Genomic DNA, 27344 nt, shown 5'->3' with positions numbered 1-27344 from the left:
TGAGTATCTGTGAATGTGAGAAGCAACAGACCCAGAATCACAACTTTCTACCAACATATACAGACTGCATCATTTACATTACACTTATCTGCAAGATAAGCCACACAAAAAGGGAATGAAGTCAAACAGGACAATTTCCAGTGACCTCAATATTGACCAAAAAATACCATGACATCTTAGGGCATCAATTCAAAATACAAGTGGATCTATTTTCAATCAGTTGATAAACTAATACTCAATGTTGTAGACTTAAAAGTAGTACTGAGAATCAAGGACACAATATTTACTTTGCATGTGGAGCTTTCATATCCTTCACTTAGTCATTTAGTAGAACAGCCACATGGACCTATGGTAAAGGGTGAGGGAAGAGAGCTGGGGGTGAAATAACACTTCCCACCAACTTACCTTACAGAATGCATTCATCCCAGAACTTCAGCTTCAACTTCATTACTATATCCAACACCTTAGTTCACTAAAAAGTTGCTGTGGAAGAATGTTACTGAAGGTCAGAATCCTAAAGGTCTCAACCAGACAGAACAATGGGTGTGCCTACACCTCAAGGGTCATTATAAATCAACAGCTTGCCACCGTTTCTTGGGAACATTTAGGAATGGCCAAATACTGGGCTCATGAACAAAGTCCACATCACATGAATGAATTAAAATCTCAAATTACTAACAGACTGATTTGTGCAATTTGGCAAGGAAATTGCACATTTAACAATAACCAAAATACTCACTTTATTATCCCCTATGTTTTCACAAACTACCCTCCACATTATTTCAACACCAATGTGCAACAGTTCCTGTTTGAAACGTCTCCAAATTTTTCAAATAATCATCTACAAATGGAAGCAATTTACAGTAGGTGCCTACAGTTGCTTAAAAACACAATGTAGATTTATATGGCATGTTAAAAAAAAATTCAGGCTGCCCCGCTGTCAGTTATCCTGCATCACCTTTATGTAGTGCCTATGACATAATTAAGACATTATACATTCAGCAGGAAAAAAAATGAAGCTGTTACAAGAAAATGCATTAAATATCTAATACAAAACTCCTCTGAAAAGTTAAAAACAGAAAAAAGATTTATTTCCAAAGTCAGCCTACAGTACTTACAATTTAAACTAAATAGAGACTAATACTCCATTGCATCAAGGGTCACACATCCTTATCATTCTGAATATAGTTACTTGTGTTTGGGAATTTGAAAAGACCACCAAATTACCATTTACAGCAACATAGGAAAGCTCAGAAAGATTATAATGGAGTTGCACAGGAATTGATCATCTCTTTTAGTGTTCTTTTATATAAATCTTATTATAGGTTCACTCTGCTTTTGTCTTACTCAATGCTCATGCTGGATTTAAAGCAGTTAGGAGAATCATAATGCTCTGCAAATCACTTTCTAACAAGTGCTTGCTTCAGGACCACACTTTATTGTTGGCCTTTATCTAATTAGTACATGGGACGTACATTGTAACAGGTGTTAATAAAAGGTCAGTGCCTGCACAATACATTCTACTAATGGAACCGAGCATTGCTTTTTTGCATAACACAACTGAAATAGGCTCTAATAGAAATTACATTAGACTTTAGCATCCGGCAGTACATACCAAAAAAAAAACTGACTAAAACAGGTTTTAAATTGATTAACACCATTGAATCACTGTACTATAATTTTGATACTACATGATTTCATTACAGTTATACGATACAATTATACAAAATGTGTTAACATCAAAGAATATAACCAAATTAAGATAGCAAACCAAAAACTCTCAAAACTTTATACAGGAAATAACTCTGAAATATGCATGTAGTACAGTTACTGCCAATTCTATGTTTTTTTAAAAAGGAACTATTACAAGCAAAAAAAAATTAAATTCAAAAAAAAATCACATAGCATCTGCATTACTAGCATATCCAAATGAGTGTACAATATGCACACCTGGAAAATACAAAATTAAAAATGTGAATTGCTCCAAGCACTGGGAAAGTGTCATATTTATATGAATGCTGAAAGTCCAATTTCTAGCACTGTCAGGTAAAGAACTGACTTTTGATAAATGCAAGTTCATCAGGGCTTTTATGGCCCCAGAGTAATGTGTTCATTAGAAAACACCAAGGCATTATTGAAACAGGAATACAGGACAAAAACAGAAGAGCATCCTAGCATCATCTCCAACCTTGTGACTACTTTATCAAAACAAGTCTTTGTTTTTGTTATTTAAAATTCTTCTCTAGAAATATACAAAGGGAAGGTCAACATTATGCCCAAATGTGGTCATATAATGCCCTGCTAAGGACTAGGTGCTTCCCTCCTGGAGAAATCTACTGGTTGTTTTTGGCCTTGGCATGTGTTAAGATGTGAGACTTCAGATTAGTTGATTGGGCAAACTTCTTATTACATCCATCGAAAGGACAAACATAGGGCCTGTCTCCAGTATGGATTCGCACATGAGTGCGCAAATTGAAGTCCAGTGAAAAGCGTTTTCCACATCCTTCAAATGTACACTGATTGAAAAGACAAAAGGAAACATTTTATCAGAGTAGCCATAGTTCACATAACACAAAACAAACAAAATATTACTTCTACCCTCTAAGCTTTATGCAAAATAAATTAAGTCTTGAGTCTTTCATGGATTGAATGCAAGGAAAGTTTTTAGCAATCTATATCTGAAAATTATTTTAATCTGATGTGATTTAAGTATTCCTCACCCTAGGATCTTACTGCTTGAAGAGCAAGGGTAATCAATTAAGTGAAATTCTGTTTTAACACTGTATGTTCATACTTAACAGATCACAGAACTGCCTGTACCAATTGCTTTTGAGATGCTTAGAAAGGTGGAATTTTTGCCTATTATTCCATTGGGTCCAAACACAAGCCTCTTAAGATTAAAGAAATTACTGCAGCATCCAGCATCAGTTCCATCAATTTACCTGTATGTAATCAGTTATTTTACATAATCAATTCACTGATACTGTCATCAGATTTACTACCTCAAGGCAAAAGCCAACACTTCTAGAAGGAAAACTGCAATGAAGGTTCACCCAGAAAACAACAGAGAAAAAGCAGAACTCGCTTTACCAGATTACCAACTAGATTTTTACAACTGTATTCTGTTACACAAGGGAAAATTTCTGGGAGCTTTCCGATAAATGAACAGAATCTCTGTTTGAAGTCACAAACAAGAGAAAATCTGCAGGTGTTGGAAATCCGAGCAACACACACAAAATGCTTGAGGAACTTAGCAGGCCAGGCAGTATCTATGGAAAATAGTACAGCTGACATTTCAGACCTGCCCAAAACGTTGACTGTAGAGGAAAGTTTTTCCACACAGAGTGGTGGGTGCGTGGAATGCACTGCCGGCAAAGGTGGTAGAGGCAGACACAATAGGATCTTTTAAGAGATTCTTAGATAGGTTCATGGAGCTTAGAAAAATATAGGGCTATGCAGTAGGGAAATTCTAGGCAGTTCCTAGAATAGGTTACATGGTTGGCACAACACTGTGCTGTAGATTACTATGTTCCTATATATTTAAATTTGAGGACTAAAGCAGCAAAAATGAGGTAAAGCAACAATGTTTACCTGGAAGGGTTTTTCTCCAGTATGAACAAGCTGATGTCGTTTCAGTTTTGAGCTCTCCACAAAAGCTTTTCCACACTCAGCACAGACATGTACTCGTGGACCATGAGTATGCAAATGCTTTCTCATGGCAGAGTTATCTCTAAACATTTTAGTGCAACCCTAGGAAAATATTAAAATATTATGCTCATCTTACTATTACTTTACAACAAATAAAAGCATGAATAACTATGGAATCTATTCAAACTTCCATACTTAGACTAATGGAAAATAGGCATAGATGAAAGATTAAAAAAAGCAGTCATTCTCTAATACACTAAATATCCATTGCCTAACAGGTAACTTAATTGACTACTAAGCTATATTTAAAATACAATAATGATCAAGTTTACATTGCTCTTTTAATTTTTAAGCAAAAAAGATACAAACTAAAAGATCTTTCAATTACTAAAAGATGTACAAATGTTTAAAGGGAAAAATTTTTTGAACTAATGTCAAACATTTATGTTAATTATGAAAAAGGCTTTGAATGGATCAGTAAATAATTGCATTTTTTAAATGATTCAAAAGGGATTTCTTAAATGCCTGATATGGGCACACTGCTTAAAGACGCCAAGTATGAAGAACAGCTCCAACTGGATTTCACTACATTTCACCTCATTCACATTAATGGTGAGCTAGAGAGCAATGTAGAATGAATAAACCACTCAACATAGCTAATCAGTTTCATTAAAAAAATCTCAAAAATATCAAATCATTATCAAATCACACTTCACAAAAGATTCTCAACGTGGATTTCCAGATTCATTTTGATATTATTTTGTTGCCAGTTTCCTTTATAAATTCTAAAGACACTCTCCATGCAAGTGGGATTACAGAAATGCAAAGATAGAAAATGATGGACTCTCAGGAGGTCAAGTGGCATCAGTGCAGAGACAACCAGAATCAATGCTCCAGGTCAAGGATCTTTGATCAAAATTAGAATGAGTATGCAAATGTTTTCTCATGGCAGAGTTATTTCTATAAAGAGGGGATATGTAAGGTGGGGGGGGGGGGGCACTGTTAAAATTTGTTCCTGGGGCTTCAGGATACTTAGATGAAAGTGCAATTTCTCAAGTTTACTTTGATCATCATTCGAAGCCAAGAGAAAGGAAGGCGGAATGAGAGGGTGTGGAAAACTGAAGTATTCGGAAGCAGACTGAACAGACATGTTCTACAATATGGTCAGCCAGACTGCATTTGGATTTTTTTAAGATCCATAGGAGACTGAATACTGCATGCCATACACCACATTGGAAAAGTTGCAAGTGAACTGTTGTTTCACCTGGAAGGACTGTTTGTGTCCTTGGAAGAAATGAGTTAAAAACCAGGTTCACAGGAAAATGCCTTGAGGAGGATACAGAATAGACCATGTAGTTCTGGAAATAAACTTTCATTCAGAATGGAATACACATCAAGTAATGGAAATCCCTCTGAAAATGGTGGAAATTAGGGAGGATAATCTGTGGAATGTGAAAACTTGAGATTTAAATACTGACCATGGATCTAGCCAGAAATTCTTTAATCTTTTTTTCTGTAGCTAACTCAACGCTCTGGAATTCAATACACCAATAGCCACCTATCAAACTGAGAAATTCCAATTGCCAACAAGATTGATCTAATAAATTAGTATACAACAATTAGATATCAATTCCTATTTACTCCACAGCGAACTGTTCAAAATCTTTAAACAGGAACTGGTTCAAATGAAATCAGTCAATTGAATAATCGTTCTGTAAAACAGGAACAGATTTTTATGCCAAGATTATTTTCAATTCAGTTATTAAGTGCAATTTTTTTTTTGTTGATATAATAAATCTGCGGTGCCAATACCCAACATGTATACTTACTTTGTGAGGGCATGCTATGGTTCGAGGTGCATCATCTTCCTTCTGCTTCCTCGGCTTCATTCTACAGATTACAACAAAACCATAAATACTCACAGGATAGAGTGAAATAACTAGTGCAAATCAGTTTCCATCGAAATATTGACTTTTCTGTATTTATAATTCATCTTTCTTTGCAACTAGAGCAGCAACATTTGTGTAAAAGCCAATATACAAAATTGTATGCTACCTGGGAGGGTAGGCATTTAGCAACCTGCAACTAGGAGGTATCCCTCCACTTTAACAGAGCCCTTTATCAAAGCACCTCAATTAAAGCCTTGGGGGAAAAATGATAAAAGCACCCCAAGGTGCAAGAATTCACCCTTATTTTATGCACAGTTGTATTAATCACCATCCTTCTCATGAAAACACAGACCTATTACATGATAAGAGGAATATTGTTTAAGTGAAGGGCAAAAATAAGATGTCTAAAATTGTGTCATTTATTGTACTTCTACAAGATTACAGCAGATAATTGTATTTATTTTGAATGCCCCATATTAGGAAGAAAAAGGTGTGCAGATTAAATAAACATTACCCAGGCTAACTGATTATCAGTAAGTTCAAAGCAAGTTTAAGATTATCTGGATAAATTACAATCAAACAGATGTTTTCAGTTTAAAAAGTGTTAATGTAATTAAGTTATGAATAAATAGTGATAGACTATCTCCACTAATCACTGGAATGTTCAGAACACAGAAAAGTGAGGAATTAATGAAGTTTGCAAAGTAAATGTATGAAATGGCATGGATTAAGGATGTCTGGCTTGGTATTTTATTTCTAGGATCTACAGAATTTTGTCACTAATTACTATTAAATTCAATGCTATACTTCTTTCTGTTCCACTCTCCAAAAGGATTTCTGTCCATCTCTGTAACTGTGTTAGCCTTTGAGAGCTTCTCATTCTCTTGTCTACAGAAGTTTCCAGCTTTAACTGAGTCCGTATGGATTTCAACAGAGATCCCTCCCTTCATAGTTCATTTCTACCCACGATTACAGACATGTCAAAATTATCCAGTTGTCCTAATCACTGCTCTTGCTGCAACCCAAAATTCTTGTTCAATGTCACACATTTTGCTATCTCTACAACAGCAATGACTACTTCAAAGATGACACTCACAACACGCTGGAGGAACTCAGCAGGTCGGGCAGCATCCGTGGAAACATCAGTCAACGTTTCGGGCTGGAACCCTTCGTCAGGACTGACTTCAAAGGTCCATAGCTCAAGCTTATTTTTCACTGCAGGTTTTCAGATTAACAAACCTAAACTTTTCTTTCAGACATTGAAGACTCCAAATTTCATCAACTCTTGAATTCCAAAAACCTCTTCTTATCCTTCACTCGTCCCTGACCCCATTTCTCCCCACAGTCCTACCCCTAGCACCCATTCATCCATCTACACCAGCCTCATGGCACTTCTCCAAGCAACAGGAGATGTTCATATTTTGTGGCTGACAATTCTTTTCACCACCATTTGCACAGAAACAAATGTAAGCATTGGTAAAACATTACCATGTTATTAATAGTTACTTCCCATTCTTGAGATGAATGTGATAATAATCTTCATTATATTATCAAACCAGTCCTTGTAGCAACAATCCTTACACCCATTGCTCACCTTGCAAACTCTGCCAGCTGTTTTGGGTCAGAGAGATCAATACCAGGTATTCCACCAGGGGGAAGTTTCTTTCCAGTCATGTATTCAGAGTAATCAGGTGGAGAATTTTCTCCAATAATCTGTTCCTCCACCACTGTTTCATGGTCGATATCAGTCTTCTTATCATCTGAAAGTCAAAAATGATACAAGATTTCAAAGATCATTTCACATTCTGACCAAGCAAAAAAAATGTTCATGGGGAAAAGTAGCTAACTACCTAAATGCCAAAATTCCTCACCCGAAGTCAGATAATGAAATTCAAGGCCAACACCTACTGATAAATTCCCTGGATGGAAAATTGATACAGCATTAAATACACCAATAACCCCACAAATCACATTTGTTTGCAGGTTTTATTAATGATGGGATCAAATACTCTGTACACCAATGATTTGGTCCAACGAAAAAAAAACAGTAAAAAGCCTTAGCTGTTATGTACAATGGCAGTGGGATTCTCCGCATTTATCAGGGCAGATCACTACCCTGTAAAGCAGCTAACATAATCAAAACCACTCCAATCACTGCCATTCTCTCTTCTCCCCCTCTCATCAGGTGGAAGATCTAAAACCCAGAGAATATAACACCACTCTTAATGACAACCTCTACCCTGCAGTTGTAAGACCACTGGATGAGGTTTAAAGTTAAAAGTACATTATCAAAGTATACAGTATACAATCTTGAGATTCATCTTCCTGCAGACAGCCACAAAACAAAAACACCATAGAACCCAAAGTAAAACCCAACACAAGACCAAATGCGAAAAAGGACACACATTGTGCAAACAACAGGAAGTGAACATATGGAACATTAAACATCAAACTGATCACTAAATCGAGTCCATAGCCACGAGCCACCAGGGTGATTGAACCTTGCTTTGGCTACTGGCACCAGCTTGCCGGAACAAACCTCTTGTATGGTAAGATGGATTCAACCTTATAATCTACTCGGTCATGGCCTCAAAAATTGTCTGCCTGACCTGCACTTTCTCCGCAACTGCAACACTAGATACTACATTGATACCACTTTTCCTTTACACTGCCTTGAGGTACTTATGGGATGAAATGATCTGAATGGATGGCATGCAGAGTCATGCAGCATGGAAACAGACCTTTAGTTCAATACTTCCATGCTGACTGTGTTGCCAATGAGATAGCTCCATCTGCCCACATTTGGCCCAGTGTCTGCTACACCATTCCTATCAATGGTTTTACTTACAAAGCTTTTAAATGTTGAAGTGAAAGTATGTACATTCTTTCCGTGTGTATATGGGGTTTCTCTGGTGCTCCAGTTTCCTCCCAATGTCCGAAAGTTTCAGTTAGTAGATAATTTTAAATTGTCCTGCAATTAGGCTGGCGTTAAATTGGTGGGTTGCTGGGCAGTGCAGCTTGGTGGGCCAAAAGGGCAGATGGCTGCATTGATGAAGCTCCTAGCATCGATCTACAGCACACCACTAAGCACAAGCCTCCAATCTGAGAAACAAATCTTCTCCATCTTCTGGTTACTGCCAACTGAGCCAGTTATGAATCCAATCCACTGTTTTCCCATGCATCCTAACCTCCCAGATCAGCTCACCATGAGACCTTGTCAAAGGCCTTGCTAAATTCCACATAGACAATGTCCACCAGTCAATTCTCATCAACTCTCTTGACAAACTTCTCAAAGAACTTCAAGAGATCATTCTGATACTACTTCCCCCTACACAAAGCCATGGTGTGCACCAAATTAGACCCCTCTTCAAATGCATGTAGATCTTTCCCCCCCCAAATCTCCTTCAACAATTTACCAACCAATTCCTGGCTTATTTTTGCTGCCCTTTTTGAACAATGGTATCACTCCTGAACCTAACTGTATCAGAGATGAAGTAAAAATTTCTGCAATTTATTCTAAAACTTCTCATAAGGATCAAGAATGTACCAGGTCAGGCCCATTGGACTGATCCACCTCAATTCATTTTAAAGCCACCAATACCTCCTCCCTGCCCGTTGCCCCCATTCATTAACTTCCATTATTTTTGCAACAATGAAGTCTGAAGAGAAATATTAAAAAGCATACCTCTAGCATCTCTTGGGATTTTGCTTCACCGTGCCTGACAAATTCTTCTCATATCAGCTTTTTGCCTAACGTCCGTTATATGCACACCTATATTTTTGTAGTCATTAAGTTTACTAGTTCCCAACTGTTTATGCACAGTGTATGCTTCCCTCATTCTTAATTAGATCCTTAATCTCTTACCAGCCAGAGTTCTCAAGACCTGACACAGTAACATGCACATCATGAAATCTTGATAATACACTTTTAAAGCTTCCCACTTGGGCAGATGCTTCTTTCCCTGCAAATAATTTTGCCCAATCAACCTCTGCAAATTCTCACCTAATGGCACCAAAATTGTTGCTCTGCCCCAGTTCAGGACCTTTGCAATGCAAAATTTTTCACAGTACCTCAGTTCAAGTAAGCATAATAAACCAATTACCATTAATGCACAAAAATAAGTACCAAACTAAATTATACTAAATTATTCTAAAGCCAATTATATCGTATTTTAGACAGGGAATTCAAAAGCTGCAAGCTAAAAGAAAGGCCACACCCCTTACATTTTCAATGCAAATAGTATCACCAACTCTCCATTATTAACTGTCAACATCTTACGGCCACAACTGACTAGAAATCCAATAAACTAGCAGGACAGGATGGATGCTTTCTGTTTTACCAAAAAAATTAACTTTCTGAAGGCATAGCTATTTGGGTAGATATATCGGCAGCAGTTCAATATCAAGTCTGTAACATTAAGTCTCAAAGCTTTGCTTTGTTTTAAATGTCACAGATACTAAGTTTAAGTGTCAAACAAAAGTGTTCACAAATAATTAGTAGCAGTCACTAGTGAACCTGAAATTTGCTCACAATGATGTTATGGACTTTTTTCCCCCCTACACTGCCTGACTAAATTATTTCCACCATTTTCTTTCAGGTTTCCAACATCTACAATTTTTTTTTGTTTTTCATTTCCCTATATCTGAATTTGGTTGCAAACAAATGCCAGTTCCAGGAAGAATGTCTGGTATTTAATAACAGATGTCATCAAATATGCAGGGTAATCAATCACATGAAAAAGTTCAGACTCCAAATCAGGAATTAAAATGCACAATTTTTTTTATTTCAAAAATTTTTAAGTGCAAAATTATCTGTACACTGGTTGGAGGTACAATAGGAAATAATATTCTTAAATTCATCACTAAAAGGAAACTAGGCCAAAATATAAAGCATTTCCTTTTGGCCAACCAAGTTGGTGCAAATGCCAAACTTGCATACTCAAATGCACCAATCTTTCATTTACAAGGTATTCAGTGAAGCATTAGGTTGTCGTTAACTCACTCGTTTTGGAGAACATGATGCTACAGAAGGTTGCAAAAGCACCAGTTTCAGATTTTTTCAACTCTAAGCACTTCAAATTATTGTAATTCTGGCATTGTAATTAAAGTGAAAAAACCATTCTAGCAATTGCTAATATGAGGAAATCTGCAAATGCTGGAATTTCAAGCAACACACATAAAAATTGCTGGTGAACACAGCAGGCCAGGCAGCATCTATAGGAAGAGGTAAAGTCCCTGTTTCGAGCCGAGATCCTTCGTCAGGTCTTGACATAGGGTCTCGGCCCGAAACGTCGACTGTACTTCCTATAGATGCTGCCTTCACCAGCAATTTTTATGTGTTGCTAGCAATTGCTGTAGCTACAAATCAACACCACTCATCAAAATTGAAGCTTCAGCAAATTTAATAAAACAGACTATCCTTACAGGATCTCCAAGCCCTACAATTTACACCACCATGGGAGATCTAAGTGACTTTCCATAACATGAAGCCATGTCAAGTTGAAAAAAAATGTTTTGCCCTCAAATTCCATTGCCTGAACAGCCAGAAGCCTGTACCTTCTTGTAGCAACAAAATTAAATGCACACCCCTCTCACATTCTGAACTAAAACAATACCTATGTAAACAAGTATTCAGTTCATTGCATCAGTATTACCAGCTAAATGTTTCACCTTTATAACTCATCATTATGTGCAGTGTCATATGAGGTAGGCGATCACAGTCTTTTGACTATGATTGTTCTTGCGAAATTTTTCTCCAGAAGTGGTTTGCTATTGCTTTCTTCTGGGCAGTGTCTTTACAAGACGGGTGACTCCAGCCATTATCAATACCTTTCAGAGATTGCATGGTGTCAGTGGTCACTTAACTAGGACTTTGTGATTATGCACCAGCTGCTCCCTCTTCACTGTGCATTTTATCACCAATTCTGGTACACCTTGTCCAAGAGTGACCTACAGGCTAGCTAGCAGAGGGAAGGAGTTCCTTACATCTCCTTTAGTAAAGACACATCTCCACCCTTGCAGCTAGCTACCACAGAATACCGTGCAATCATGTTATGGTAGAACTGAGTTTCTTGAAAACAGTTTGCGTCACAACTTTTCATAATACAACTACTCCCTGCCACCACTGATTCCATGCTGTAAGTGAAGGTGCACTGATAGGGTGTTTTTCATTCAACAGTAATGTCCTAATGGTTAGCAGTCACAAGTACACAGGCAAGGGAATTATAATTGTTTTAATAACAAGAAACAGATGTCACATTGTAGAAATATCAATATAAGAGATTGCCTTGTCAGTTTCCAAAGTCTTCCACTTTGAACTAGCAGCCTGCAACTGTTATCCTTGGTGAACGAGTTCAGTATTCTTTTTGAAATAATGTATTTTTTGAAAATTTTCAGGAGTGAATTTTTATTTCCCATCTCAATTTTTTTTGTTAGTGATCTGAACTTCCACATCTTAATGCAGAAGCACATTGTATTAACAATTATTTGTTCAACATAACTTCACTGAATATGGAAATTTATACACAAATGGTTTAGGTTGCAAATCTGCAATTAATAGCAAGAATTTTTTTTTTATAACTGCATACTTTTGGGGCAGAATCAGAACCAGTCAACTTGACTTTGGCAAGTAAACACTAGAAAAATACAAAATGGAGTGATACTACCGTGCAGAAATTACAGTTCTAAAAAAACTTTTGGATCAACCATTAAACTGTACCATTGGACATTACAAGTCAGAACACTATTGCACAGAAACACGTCATTCAGCTCATCCAGTTTACACCAACCAAATCATCTAACTAGTCCCATCTTCCTCCAAACCCATCCTATCTCTGGACTTCTCTTAAAAATCCTCCCGGGAGGGGGGAGAAGATGGCGGTACAATGACAGTGCGCACGGCCACTTCGGTGATGAATATCTGTTACTGTCAAGTAGGGGATCGTGCACAATCCTGATTTGATGGAGACAGAGGTGAAAGCACAGCAGAACATCTGGAAAACTTCTGAAATGCCTGCTTTGCTACCGCTGCTACTGTGTCATAACCCGAATCTCCGGAACTGAAGGCCCCGAAATCCTCAGCTTTGCATGTTTCAGCGGCCCAGGAGAGGTCGAAGGCTCTCGGCAGAGGATGGCGCTCAGGAGGCTATATTGGAGAGGCTGCTCGGAGTTTTCAGACAGATGGACTCAGGGTCGGTTGCTTCCACGGTATCGGCAAGTTGACAGTGCCTGGAGGTTTATGGCAGGGAGTTTCTCCCCTTTGCCGCCTGCTATCGGGGACTCGGGAGTTGATCGACTCAGGACTTTGAGACTTTTTTACTGTGCCTATGGTCTGTTCTTTATCAAATTACGGTATTGCTTTGCACTGCTGTAACTATATGTTATAATTATGTGGTTCTGTCAGTGTTAGTCTTTGGTCTGTCTTGTTTTCTGTGATATCACTCCAAAGAAACATTGTATCATTTCTTAATGCATGTATGCATTTCTAAATGACAATAAAAGAGGACTAAGTGTTCTCACAATCTAATCTAAAAGAAATTACGACTGAACTTGCACTGGCACTTCCATTGGCAGCTCGCTGCACACTTATGACGTTGTGTGAAGTTCCCCTTCAATATTTCACCTTAAACCTACGATCTCACAACACGAGGGGAAAAGCCTGAATGCATTCACCTTATCTATAATCTTCATAATTGCATATACACCTCTAGAAGATTTCCCCTCACTATACTGCACTCCAGGAAATAAAGTCAAAACCTATTCAATCTTACCCTAAACTCAGTCCTGGTAACATCCTTGTATATGTTCTCTGCACTTTCTCAAGCTTATTGACATCTTTCCTGTAGGTAGGTGATCTGAATTACACACAATACTCTAAATTTGGCCTCCCAAATTTATTATACCACTTTAATATTATATCACAATGTCTTGATGTGCAATGTGTCCAATGCTCTCCTTCAACCCTACCTGTGATGCCACTTTCAAGGAATTATGAACCTGTATTCCCTGATCCTTTTATTCACTGCACACCTCACAGGCCCATTTTCGGCTGCTTCATCAATGACCTTCCTTCTGTCATAAGGTCAGAAGTGGGGATGTTTGCAGATCACTGCACAATGTTCTGCACTATTCACGACTCCTCAGATAGTGAAGCAGTTCATACCCAAATACAGCAGGACCTGGAGAATAACCAGGCTTGGGCTGACAAGTAACATTCAAGCCACGCAATTGCCAGGTAATGACCATCTCCAACAGGAGAGGCTTTAACCGTTGTCTCTTGACATTCAGTGGCATCACCATCACTCAATTCCCTACTATCAACATCCTGGGAGTTAACATTGACAGGAAACTGAACTGGTCTAGCCATATAAACACCATGGCTACCAGAGCAGGTCAAAGGCTAGGAATCCTGTGGCACGTAACTCACTTCTCGACTCCCCAAAGCCTGTCCGCCATCTACAAGGCTCAGATCAGGAGTGTAATAGAATACTTGCCACTCACCTGGATCAGTGCACCTCCATCAACACTCAAGCAGCTCGACACTGTCTAGTACAAGGCAGCCCACTTGATTGGTACCCCTTCCCTTCACCATCGACGAACAGTTGCAGCGGTGTGTACTATCTACAAGATGCACTGAACAACACACCGAAGTTCCCAAGGCAACACCTTCTACGACCACTACCACCTAGAAGGACAAGAACAGCAGATACCTGGGAACACCACCTCCTGGAAACTCCCTTGCAAATCACTCACTGTCCTGACTTGGAAACTTATCACCGTTCCATTGCTGCTGGGTCAAAATCATGGAATTCCCTCCCTAACACCACTGAGGGTATACCTACACCGCAGGGACTGCAGCAGTTCAAGAAAGCAGCTTATTACCACCTTCAAGGGCAACTAGGGAGGGGCAATAAATGCTGGCTTAGCTGGTGGTGCCCACATCCCATAAATGAATTAAAAAATACTGTGTACATCTTCCCCTCATTTGCTCCCCCCCCCCACAAATGCAACACCTCACACTTGTCTGCATTAAATTCCATCTATACTTTTTAAGCATTTTTTCTGGGTGGTGAAGATCACACTACAAGCTTCAATAGCCTTTCCAACTGTCCACCAATGCCCCCAAACTCAGATCCCTAGAGTACACTACTAATCAAACATCTCTAGTCAGAGAGACAACCCTCTACCATCACCATCTGGCTTCTCCTACAAATCAACTCCTGCCCAAGAAGTGATTTGGACTCACTCTAATTTGCCTACTGGAGCAAAAGGTCCACAGCGGATATATTTCATTTGCCCTTCACTCAACCCTGGAACATCTGGATGGCCAAGGTACATATATCAGAATGCTCTTATCAACTACAGTTCCACATTCAATACCATCATCTCAAAACTAATCATTAAGCTTCAAGATCTTGGCCTCAAAACATCCTTATACAATCGGATCCTCAATTTCCTCTCTCTTGCGAACCCCAGTCAGTTCGGATTGGCAACATCTCCTCCACAGTGTCCATCAGCACAGGTGCACCATGAGGTAGTGTGTTTACTCCCCTGGTCTACTCACTTTACACTTCTGACTGTGGTTAAACACAGCTCCAATGCCACATTCAAGTTTGCTGATGACACCACTGTCGAAGGCCAAATCAAAGATGGTGATAAATCAGCACACAGGAGGGAGACTGAAAATCTGGCTAAGTGGTGTGATAACAAGAACCACTTAATGTCAGCAAGACAAAGGAGCTGACATTAGCTGATTTCAGGAGGAGGATCCAGAGGTCCATGAGCCAGTCCTCATTGGAGGATCAGATGTTGAGCAGGTCAGCACTTTAAATTCCTCAGTATTATTATTTCGGAGGCGGCCCAGCACACAAATGCAATTATGAAGAAAGCATAGCACACCTTTATTTCCTTTGGAGTCTTAGATTCAGCATGACACCTAGAACTTCTATAGATCTGCAGTGGTGAGGATATTGCAAGCTGCATCACAACCTAGCATGGGAACACCAGTGCCTGTGAACAGAACAATCCTACAAAAAAATAGTGGATATGGCCCAGTCCATCACAGGTAAAGCCCTCCCTACCACTGAGCATATTTGCATGAGCATTGTCACAGGAAAGCAGCATAATCATCAGCAACACCAAGCAATACCTGCACTGACATACTTAATTTATGTGATTTTTACATTTGCCATCAAATCCAGTATGTCACCCATAGATGCTGAAGCAGCTTGGTTAAAGTCATTAACCCATGCTTTTTCAAGAAATCATTTTGTATTAATATACAAGAAACATCTTGAAGCTGCCCATCACGACTTATTTCAAGTTGATTAGATTCGTTCCTCATCACCAGTGTACTGAGTAACACTGAGGGTATGCTCACTTCTTGCTGCGGCCATCAGGAAGGTAGTAGAGGAGCCTCAAGACTCCCACCACCAGGCTCAGGAACAGTTATTTACCCCTCAACCATCAGGCTCTTGAATCAAAGGGGATAACTTCACTCACTCCATCACTGAAATGTTTCCACAACCTATGGACTAACTTTGACATTTTATCCCACGTTGTTGATATTTATTACTTACATTTTATTACTATTTCTTTCCTTTTGTATTCAGTCTGTTGACTTTTGCACACTAGTCAAATACCCAAGTTGACAGTCTTTCATTGATTTTATTATGGGTATTATTCTATGATAGATTTAGAGTGTGCCTGCAAGAAAAAGGATCTCAGGGTGACTTATGTACTTTGAACTTTGTGTTCATAGATGTTCAGAAATCTGGAGGGGAAGGAGCTGTTTCCAAAACATTGAGTGTGCATTCTCAGGCTCCTATAACCCCTCCCTGACTGCAGCAAGAGGACATAATGTTCAAGATGGTGAGGGTCCTAAATAATGGATGCCACCTTAAGGCACATTTTTAATATGTTCTCAATGTTGGGGAAGCTGGTGCCCATGATGGAGCTGGTTGAGTCTACAACACTCTGCAGTTTTTTTTTCTGATCCTGCCCATGTGGTGAATTGTGAACTATCAGAAGAAAATTTACAATGACCTTCAAGTGAGGTTGGTGCCAAATCAAAATACTTCAATGGTTTAATTACTCAGAATTAAGAACGGGTGAACATAAAATAATACTACCTGCCAGTGAAACTACAATGTTTTGAGCACTGCTTGAAAATACAAGCAGTATTAAAAGACTGGAGGATTGCAAAACTACTTCACTGATGATGAGGAACAAAAAGTCATGATGGTCAGCGTCAAGATGTTTCTTATATATTAATACAAAATGATTTCTCGAAAAAGCATGGGTTTCAGCACCTAATGGTGACATACTAGACTTGATGGCAAAAGTAAAAATCACATAAGTATGTCAGTGCAGACCTTAAACTACCTAAGAGGAAGTCAGATGGATGTGGTGAGCTATCTGAGGGAAATCTACAGTAGTGTTCATTTGAAGTTGGCAAGACCAAAATACTTTCATCGTTTTAAATTACAAACCCCATTTCCAGAAAAGTTGGGATATTTTCCAAAATGCAATAAACAAAAATCTGTGATATGTTAATTCACGTGAACCTTTATTTAACTGATAAGAGTACAAAGAAAAGATTTTCAATAGTTTTACTGTCCAACTTAATTGTATTTTGTAAATATACACAAATTTAGAATTTGATGGCTGCAACACACTCAACAAAAGTTGGGACAGAGTTAAAATAAGATTGAAAAGTGCACAAAATATTCAAGTAACACCAGTTTGGAAGACATTAAGCAGGCTAATTGGTAGCAGGTGAGGTATCATGACTGGGTATAAAAGTAGCGTCCAAAGGTTCAGTCTTTGCAAGCAAGGATGGGTCGTGGCTCACCCCTTTGTGCCAAAATTTGAGAGAGAATTGTCAGTTAGTTAAAAAGGAACATTTCTCAACGCAAGATTGCAGAGAATTTAGGTCTTTCAACAACTACAGTACATAATATTGTGAAAAGATTCAGAGAAATCAGAGTCATCTCAGTGCGTAAAGGGCAAGGTCGGAAACCACCGTTGAATGTGCGTGATCTTCGAGCCCTCAGGCGGCACTGCCTAAGAAACTGTCATGCTACTGTGAGAATTGTAGCCACCTGGGCTCAGGAGTACTTCAGAAAACCATTGTCACTCAACACAGTCCATATCTGCATCCAGAAATGCAACTTGAAACTGTATTACGCAAGGAGGAAGCCAGACATCAACTCTATGCAGAAACGCCGGCCAGGTCTCTGGGCCTGAGCTCATCTCAGATGGACCGAAAGACTGTGGAACCATGTGCTGTGGTCAGGTGAGTCCACATTTCAGCTAGTTTTCGGAAAAAACGGGCGTTGAGTTCTCCGTGCCAAAGATGAAAACGACCATCCAGATTGTTATCAGCAAAAGGTGCAAAAGCCAGCATCTGTGATGGGTATGGGGGTGCATCAGTGCCCACAGCATGGGTGAGTTGCATGTATGTGAAGGTACCATTGACTCTGAGGTGTATATTAGGATTTTAGAGAGACATATGTTGCCATCAAGGCGACGTCTCTTCCCGGGATGTCCATGCTTATTTCAGCAGGACAATGCCAGACCACATTCTGCACGGGCTACAACAGCGTGGCTTTGTAGACACAGAGTGCGTGTGCTTGACTAGCCTGCTGCCAGTCCAGATCTATCTCCTATTGGAAATGTATGGCGCATCATGAAGAGGAGAATCAGACAACAGAGACCACAGACTGTTGAGCAGCTGAAGTCCTATATTAAGCAAGAATGGACAAAGTTTCCAATTGCAAGTCTACTACAATTAGTATCCTCAGTTCCAAAATGATTAAAAAGTGTTATTAAAAGGAGAGGTGATGTAACACCATGGTAAATATGCCTCTGTCCCAGCTTTTGTTGAGTGTGTTGCAGCCATCAAATTCTAAATTTGTGTATGTTTACAAAATACAATTAAGTTGGTCAGTAAAACTATTGAAAATCTTTTCTTTGTACTTTTGTCAGTTAAATAAAGGTTCATGTGAATTAACTTATCACAGGTTTTTGTTTTTATTGCATTTTGGAAAGTACCCCAACTTTACTGGAAATGGGGTTTGTAAGAATGCAGTATCATAAAGGATGGATCATGTTAACTTTTGCTGCCACAGATGTAAAAACCTCTAAACCTATTTTGCTATTCAACCCCTTATGGAGGCCAGTGGCAGCATTCAAATTAGTAACTTTCCAACACAATGCTGCAGAAACTGTTGTTGAATCATGCATCATTACATTGTTCATTTTAGTGTGGGATAAAGATTTAACCACTTTCAAATCCATATTGATTCAGGACTGTAGAATTGCATTCCAAATAGTTACAGGAAATGGGGACAGGCTCAGCGCCATCTGTCCCATCATCTGGAAGTGATCTGCCAGTTTTCACCAACTTCATCAAGACCTGTGTGGATTGAGCCTTTGTGAGCATAACCAAATCAAAAGCTGCAGATTAACCAGGAGATTCACAGTCTGCTGACTGCTACATCTGTGGAATTCAAAACCAGAGACCCAGAATTTTAAAGTACTGTAATCCAGGTATGATCTATACAGAAAGCTACCTTAAGAGCGAGAAAGCAATCCCGAGAGAAGTTAGAGAGGGAATTGGGTGCACAGCAGCTCCGGCAGGGTTTGCAAGCCATTACCTCCTATGAGGCAAAACCCAACATCATCAATGGCCATGATGCTTTACTCCTAGATGAGCTCATTGCCTTTTGTACATGCTTTGAACAGGAGAATAAAAACAAAACCAATGCAAATCCCTGCAGCATCTGGCAATTATCATATCTGTCTCAGAGACTGGTGCCAGGACCTGATGGTATAGGGCACTGAAAACCTATGCCAACAAACTGGCACGTTCAAGGACATCTTCAAATTTTCTGCTGCAGTCAGGTTCCACTGCTTCAAAAGGGCATTAATTACACTAGTGTTACAGAACAGCCATAATCATTGCCCATTTGCACTTGCACCTACTGTGATAAAATGCTTTTGAGAGGTTGGTCATAGCTAGAATCAGTTCTTGCCTAGACAACTTGCAATCACACTAGCTCGCCTCTTGGCCTTGGAACTTGAAAACAGCAATACCTACATCAGGCTGCTGTTAATTGATTACAGCACAGCGCTCAACACCATGATCCCCTCAGTAAGTTTCAAAATCTGGGCCTCTGTACCTTCCTCATCAGAAAACCAGGTAGGGCAGATCAAAAATAACACTAGAGTTATGCAATGAGAAAGTAAAGCTATACTAATCCTTTATAAAACTGGTAGTGCACAATATTCTGGGCAAGGAGAATTAGAATATGTTTGGAAATTATTTAAAGTGGCACTAGATATTTGTTACTTGTGAAGGTTCCACAAAACTGGTTTTACTTATTCTGTGCAAAGTAATAAGGCACAACTAAATAAACATTACCCAAGCATGTCCAATGAAGACCCAATAGACGTAATAGTTTCAAAAGAATAACATATACCTTTAGATTAATTTTCAGAATCAGTTGTATGATTGGATGTTTGAGAAATAATGCTGAGCAAGTGGATAAGGGAATAATCAGGAAACCTCCAATGATACAGTAGCAAAAAAAATTTCACACTGGCTTGGATCAGGTAAACTGACAATCACTACACCAATCAAATGCCTCAACAAACCCCAAAATAGATATTTTATTCTCAGTATGACTAATGTTGTACCATTTTTCCCTTAATGTAACTATAATCTGACTTCCAATTATTGAAAATCTACTTGGTCCATAAACTAGCTCATTCAGGAGCCCTGGCAACTGGAAGCCTGTAGGTTTAAAGCCAGAGTCGAGAGAGCTTATACATTTCCCATCCCCTCTAAACTCAGGATCCATCGGAAAATTATGTATACTGCTGTATTATGTGTAAAGAAAGTTAAATGAAGTGTGGTAGGGTATTAATAGGAACAGCCAATAGTTGGAAAATCTGCTAGTTTAGCACAAAGTCCCAAGGGTGCTAGATTATCCAAGTTTCACATCTGTTATTTTCTTCTGTCCAAAAATAGAATGAGGTGTGCAGTTTTTTTTAAGTCTCAGCGAACACTTCCAACTTTAAAAAAAAACTCAGATCCCACAGAGCACTGATTCATTATAACATGGTTATTTTTTATTGAGTTTTTTAACAAGACAAAAAATTGTCAACAGGATTTCTCAAGAGCAGCTGCCATTACAATAAACAACCAGCCAATGAGAGCGCTTTCCATACGTTCTGAGCCACTCACAACCAATCATGTAATAGTTCACTCTCTGCCCCCCCCATGTGTGTAAAGAAGCCAAAGTTAGAGGAAGACCCACAGCCTGGTCCCTACTCTAAGATGTAACTTGTATGAAAAAGCTAACCCTCAGGTCACTTATTAATTCTCCCCCCTCCCCCCCTTATTCCAAACCTATGCCCTGTGGTTTTAAGCTCCTCTGTCCTGGGAAAATGACTGCAACAAATCTATTTGTCCTCATTTTATAGCATATCTGTAAGGTCTCTCTTCAGCTTCCTTTGCTCCAAGGAAAATAGTCCCAGCCTATCCAATCTCTCTTTATGACTCAAGCCACAAGTACCATAAACATTCTTGTTAAGCAACACACATAAAAGTTGCCGGTGAACGCAGCAGGCCAGGCAGCATCTCTAGGAAGAGGTGCAGTCGCCGTTTCTGGCCGAGACCCTTCGTCAGGACTGCACCTCTTCCTAGAGATGCGGCCTGGCCTGCTGCGTTCACCTGCAACTTTTATGTGTGTTGCTTGAATTTCCAGCATCTGCAGTATTCCTGTTGTTAACATTCTTGTTAATCTTGCCTGGATTCTCTTCAGCTTAATCATGTACCTTTCCCACTGTATGTGAGTAGAAGTGTAGGTACTAGAAGCAGTACCAAAGCATCCCAACTGATGTACTGAATGCCCCCAAATGGATTGGGGGCACTCATATGGCATCTCTGCCACCCTATTTGTGCTGCCACCTTCAGGAAATTGAACCTTCTTGGTGCCTCTGTTCTACAGTTCACTTCAAGTTACTGCTGACATGAATGAGAGAGCTTCAGGGTCAGAGCCTCTAGATCTATCACCCATGGCCCACCCTGCTTTGAAAGCTCCCATGCTTGTTGATCCATGGCCCTACAAAAGGCAAGTATGGTTGCAGGGTGTGTGCCAGAAAGAGCACAATTCAAGCCAATCACATGATGCAGGATAGATATGCAGCAGGAAATGGATAAACTGGCATCCATTTGATTCTTTTAATCTCACTGTAACTAGCTACAGATTAACAGCAAATTGAAAACCACAGGGATGGGGAAAAATTATGGACAGAGAGTGGTGGGTGCATGGCACTCTTTGCCTCGGGTGGTGGCAGACACAGTTTAGGGATATTTAGGAAACTCTTTTAAGATCGGCACATGGATGACCAAACAATGAAGGGCAATCCAAATGAGAAAGATTAGATTGATTTTAGAGTATGTTGAACATCGTAGGCCAAGGGCCTGCATTGTGCAGTGATGTTCTATGCTCTTAAAATGCCAATTTACTTATAGCTCCTATTGGGAAGAAAATCAAATAAATGTAATTAAAACATATGCACAGACCACTTTTGATAGGATTGGCTGTGGAATCCTTAAATTTGGATGCAAAAGAAACTACTTTTTCCACAGTAACCAATTTCATAAAAATAAAATCAGTATATTAAAAATATCACAATGCCTTATACCTTCAAAATTTTCCCTACATTAACATTTTGCTTATTTAGATTACATACGAAAAGAACAGTTGCCTACTAATTATCATATGCTGGTAGTAATCAGTTATTATAAAGCCAGAGAACAAGAGCAGATATCTGTTCATATTCTCCATTCCACAAAGAAATATCAAATTGAGCTCACTTACTTGCCCCTCGCACATAATCCCACCTTGGCTCCTCCCACCTCTACTCAAAATGCATTTTTTAAAGTCACTATTGCATTTATATATAAGCTTTTCTAAATAGTGCAAATCAGATCCTCACGATTAACCATATAACATAGAACTCAACTGCCTGAGTTTTCCTACCGGTATCTTTGAACTTATGTGCTATTATTAGGATTTGTGCTGATCAATTCCACTCAAACCATTAATGATATTGATAACATAGAAAACAGTATCAGCAGGCAATGCCAGTTTGAACATCTAACTTCAAATGTGCCAGGAGATTGAATATCAGGTTAGAATGTCAAATAAAAAAGCATTAACATCTTTATTTCCACGAGGTACAAAGAACTCCCATCATCTGAAACTTGTCACATTGGAACAAAATTATTCAAGCATAAACACACAACGATCTGTGGATATTTAGTAACCAACATTTTCACTTAAAATTGACAGGCAAAAGCCAAATTTATCCATCAGTTCAATGCACACGAAGATTTGGCTGGATTGCTGTATTTCTTCTGGCATGATTCTAACAATTTATATTCGTTACTTTAACCAAAAGGTTCTTCCTCCCTTCCCAACAACTATCAGTACCTAGGAGGATGAAGACAACCAAGGGCATGAGAAATGAAAAAAAACTATTTTTACTGCCACTGTTTACTTTGCAGAGGATAAAAAATGGTTCACTGGAAATATTCTAACGTTCATCTTTACACTCCAAAATGGCCTTTGCACACACAAATATTAACATTTTTTTTTACAAATGTCCGAGCTATTAACTCTCGTCTTACACCATTATCGGTACTTATTTGAACAAAACACACTACAGTGAAGCTTCAACTAAGGACTCCGCAAACTTAAGATTTAGCTTGTCACAATTCCCTTACTATTCAGACCTCATGGGAGTAATGACCTCAATTCTAACCCTGAATAATACAATCTGATCCACAGGCAGCAAAATGTTGGGAGAGGGGAGAAAAAAAACACGGAGATTCAAGACCTCGTGAACATCATCTTGTTTTTCTTTTAATTTCGATGAAAGAAAAAGGTTTTTAAATTAAAACCTAACCACCACCACCAATGGGGGGGAAAAAAAGCATCACCCGACTTCCGCTACGCCCAGACCTCACAATGAACCTTTTTAAAATCACACACACAAAAATGACGAACTTGATTTTCCACAATCTATCGCAGAGGCGGAGAGACGGGAGCAGAAATGACCAACAGTGAGCCGATGAAGACGGAGCTCTACAGCAGCTGCCGACCTCCCAGGATCAACGCCCCGCGGCACCCGCTCCACCAAACTTGATGCCGAGCTCCCGCCCCCTCCGCCAGCTGATTGGCTGGTTCAGGAGCAGCTTTCGCCCGGCGCCAAGGCCACCGACAACGGTGAAGGGCTATCAATCTCCAAGCCCCGCCTCCGCCCGCTCTCATTCGCTAACGTGTCCACTCAGCAGGCTAGGTTGCACGGCTGCCGAAAGTAGAGCTGCGCCACGGGGCCTAGCAGGAGCGAGAGCCTACCGGTCAGAGGCGCCCAAGGCCTGAGGAGGAGCAGCGCGCTCGCTGCCGCTCCGCCCGCCATCTTCAGCCGCCATCTTCCCCGACCGGGAAGCCATGTTTTCGGGCGGCCATACTGACATGGCGGCGCCCATAACCTGGGGAAACATGGCTTCCCTTCAAAACAAAAACATTGTCGAACCGCTCGAGCTCCCGTCGAGCCGCAAAAAACACCGAAATAATCGTTTTTTAGCCGCTCCGCTTTCCCCTCCCCCTCCTCACGACGGCGGGACACGCCCTAGAGCCGAAGGGAAAGCTCGCTCCTGCCCTTCTCTGGCCACTGATCATCACCCCCCCCCCATACCCGTCTTACACACTCAAGCACCTTCCGGACACCACTTACCCGAAGCCCACATCGTGACCGAGAATTCCCCCTCCAGGGTCTTGATCTGCACTTGTTTCTGCTCCCATTTCCTGCCGGTCCTGTCCAGCCCCCCGTCGTTTAGATAACTCTTCTTGGTCGCCTTCTTGCCGGCCCCCTTCTTGATACGGCTCTTGCCCGAGACGGCTGTCACCAGCGTCTGCTCGATGAATTCCTCCTCGGCCCCTGCCGACGGCACCGGGATCAGGATCTGATCCTCGTAACCGTCTTCGGCCCGCAGCTCGGCGTCATCTCCCACCACCTCTTCCCGCGTCTGCACCAGGATCACCTCCTGGTGGACCTGGCTCGGGTCGTCGCTGAGCGGCTGCAGGGCGATCATGGGCTGGTGCTCGTCCCCCTCCACCACCGTCGTCTCAATCGTTTCCACCGGGATCGTCTCCACTTCGATCTCGTGAAGCTCCACGATCTCGGCCGGCATTTCCGAGCCGTCCGCAGCGATATACAAAGTATCGCCCGATGCCATGTTTTATTTCGTCGCCTCTATTTCCTCCCGCCGGGCACCTTTCTCTGCCCTCCGGCTTATTTTTTTCTCAGCAACAATTCACCAGAGAAGATCAGCACCCAAAAAAAACTGGCAAGACACAAAAAAAAACGGCAGCCACCATCCGCTCGGGCGCTGCGAGCAACTACCGCGAGACTTCATTCCACTTCCTGTCCTTCATGATTTGCCCTTGTTGCCATGTGCCAACACATTTCACTCATTATAATAAATTCCTTCCTCTGCGGACCCGAGGCAAGCCGGGCTTTGGGCCGGCACGGTCCCTCTCCAGCACACGTCCCTTACTCTTGATTTTGTTTTATTTTTGGGAGTCTCGCAGCCGGTCGTGGGCTGCAGCTTTGCACCAACTTCTCTTTGTTACTCACCTGCTTGGACCTGTGCCAATGGGTCCTCTTCCAGCCGCACGCCCCCTGGTCGCGGGCGCGGGAGTTGCGGCGGCCGATTTACACCGAGTGAATGAACTGACAGCGCGCAAAGAGGGTACAGGTGCGCTGGCAGCAGGGTGGTGCAGCCGGCATCATGGGGGTGAAAGCCAAGCGAGTTGATTTTGAATGGGTGTACACCGACCAGCCTCATACGCAGAGGAGGAAAGAGATGTTAGGTATGTATAGCGATCCTCTTTCAGTTAAAAAAAATATAAATAAAAGTTGTCTTAGGATAGTTTTTGATGGAGTAGTCTATTTGTCATTTGCAAAATATCCCCACGAATCTTACTGGTTCCGAAAGAGTTTGCATTATTTGTAAGACCGGTTTTAACGAAGTTGCAAACTCTCTTTATGGGTGTAAAATATGTTAAGGTGAAATTTTTGGTAAGGCTAAGTCCACGTACAAAAATGGGACCAGAATTTTCTTTGAACACTTGTAATGCATAGTGGACTATGTATATAATATGCTAGCGACAACTGATTCGGAAGGCGATTGACTTCTATCTTTTTACCCGACAGGTAGGTATTAATCGCTTCATGCGGTTCCCTTTACAATTCGCCAAATATAACCATTTATTATCCCGGGTATTCAACATTTGAAATACTTTGTATCAAGTTAAGAGCTAAATAAGGTATTGTTCGAAGATTGAAACTTAGAGGTTCGAAGGTTTGTGGTTCAGACCGACCTATCCCGCGATATATTAAAAAAAACACAAGTTTTTTCCGTAGCAAAATTTAGCCTTTTGGAAGATCTGCGCTCGCTTTTCATTCCAACGTTATAAGGAATCTAAACATGACTACACCACATTCGGAATATATTTGGAAAGATAAATGTATAAAATCGTGAAGATTGTTTCTTTTTGGTCAGTCGGGTGGGGCTGGACAAGGATCATTTAGGTGCGGCAGTAAACTTTGTTTTCACTGGTGAATGAATTTCCATGACACCTGTCGCAAATCTAAGTGCGTGCAAAAAGTGGAATTATCGTATTCCACATTGAAAATGAAGAAGCATTATGAAAATATTAACTCTTTCAGGTTGCACCCAAGAGTTTCTGCAACAACGTACATTTAGCACTTTGATATGCTTCACATATTAATACATAACATTATTACATTAATGCGTAAATGTAATAGAATAAGATCTTAAAAGGATCACATTTTAAGTCAACTCCCTGCGTCGACGTTTGAAAAGTTTAATTATTTTTAAATTTGTATTTTTTAAAGACTGGTTCGATTTTGTTCAACCTTCCCTCCACTGCTCTGATTTAACTTATCAAGTATTCTTTTTGACCGATGATACCTACACGGCCCATGAGTCCTTTTAATTCGCTTTGCTCGCAGTCTGCTGTTCACTCGAGCATCGAAGTTTTAATCGCTCCGGTATTAACGGCTATGTTTTTAGTTAGAGAAAAAAAACAGGAAGTACTTGACAGGTCAGTCAGCATCGGTGGAAAAGAAGCAGAATTAACATTTCAGATCAGCAGCCCTTTGTCAGGACTGGGAACGATTCAGACAAAGTTGGGAAGAGCGCATGCCACACAGGAGCAGAAATAGGCTATCCAGGCTGCTCTGCCGTACGATCATGGTTGATTTGTTAAACCATTCTTCTGCCTTCTCCCTTTGAGTCCTTTGGAGAAGGATGGAGAAAACAAGGGAACTGATCTATCTTCAGGATAAGTAACACCAGGATTCCTGGGGAGATGAGGTGTAAATGCCTTTGGGTCAATGGTGGCAGTTAAAAGTTGGTAATGCAAACAAAGCTGCCGTAATTTGTTGGGAATGGCAGGACTGTAGCATGTAGTCTGCAGATCAAACCATTTTAGTGGGGCTAAGAACCTGAGCCAATATTACAGATCCAGTATGTGATTTAGAGCAGACATGTCCAGTTCTGATAAACAGAGAAATTTAAATTTAAAATTGAGTCTGGAGGTCCAAGAAGAAGATGAGTTTGCATGGAGCCCTGTACCAGGTGAAGCTTGGGGTTGCTCTGTAGACTCAGTGCAAGTGCTCAACAAAACAGGAGGAGACCAC

The 27344-nt window shown here is 40.4% G+C and overlaps 2 protein-coding genes across 4 annotated transcripts in view; one reads left to right on the top strand and one right to left on the bottom strand.

The window, feature by feature from the left end:
- Positions 1-1064: 1064 nt before the first annotated feature.
- On the bottom strand, positions 1065-25215 carry yy1a (YY1 transcription factor a). Its single transcript, XM_072270466.1, has 5 exons — positions 24351-25215; positions 7132-7297; positions 5478-5538; positions 3592-3750; positions 1065-2516 (listed from the first exon to the last, which is right to left on the bottom strand). The coding sequence occupies exons 1-5, from the start codon at positions 24850-24852 to the stop codon at positions 2334-2336; spliced, it is 1071 nt and encodes a 356-aa protein (XP_072126567.1). The 5' UTR covers positions 24853-25215; the 3' UTR covers positions 1065-2333.
- The window catches only part of degs2 (delta(4)-desaturase, sphingolipid 2), a 72550-nt gene continuing 70302 nt past the window's right edge, over positions 25097-27344 (top strand). For all 3 annotated transcript variants that reach the window (XR_011887536.1, XR_011887535.1, XM_072270490.1), the window contains exon 1: positions 25097-25489. Coding sequence is in view for 1 of the 3 variants with exons in the window: in XM_072270490.1 (XP_072126591.1) it covers positions 25408-25489 (82 nt within the window). In the remaining 2 variants the exon portion in view is untranslated. The remainder of the gene's footprint in view (positions 25490-27344) is intronic.

Source organism: Mobula birostris, chromosome 1 (genome assembly GCF_030028105.1).
Source record: "Mobula birostris isolate sMobBir1 chromosome 1, sMobBir1.hap1, whole genome shotgun sequence".
Classification (NCBI taxonomy): domain Eukaryota; kingdom Metazoa; phylum Chordata; class Chondrichthyes; order Myliobatiformes; family Myliobatidae; genus Mobula; species Mobula birostris.
The sequence above is the reverse complement of the archived record's forward strand: the minus strand, read 5'-3'. Positions and strand labels throughout refer to the sequence as shown.

Coding starts and splice junctions, on each gene's coding strand:
- yy1a (XM_072270466.1), bottom strand. CDS start 24,852: ATGGCATCGGGCGATACTTTGTATATCGCTGCGGACGGCTCGGAAATG. Junction 7,298..24,350: donor GGTCACGATGTGGGCTTCGG/GTAAGTGGTGTC, acceptor TTTGACTTTCAG/ATGATAAGAAGACTGATATC. Junction 3,751..5,477: donor CCATAGCATGCCCTCACAAA/GTAAGTATACAT, acceptor ATATTTTCCTAG/GGTTGCACTAAAATGTTTAG.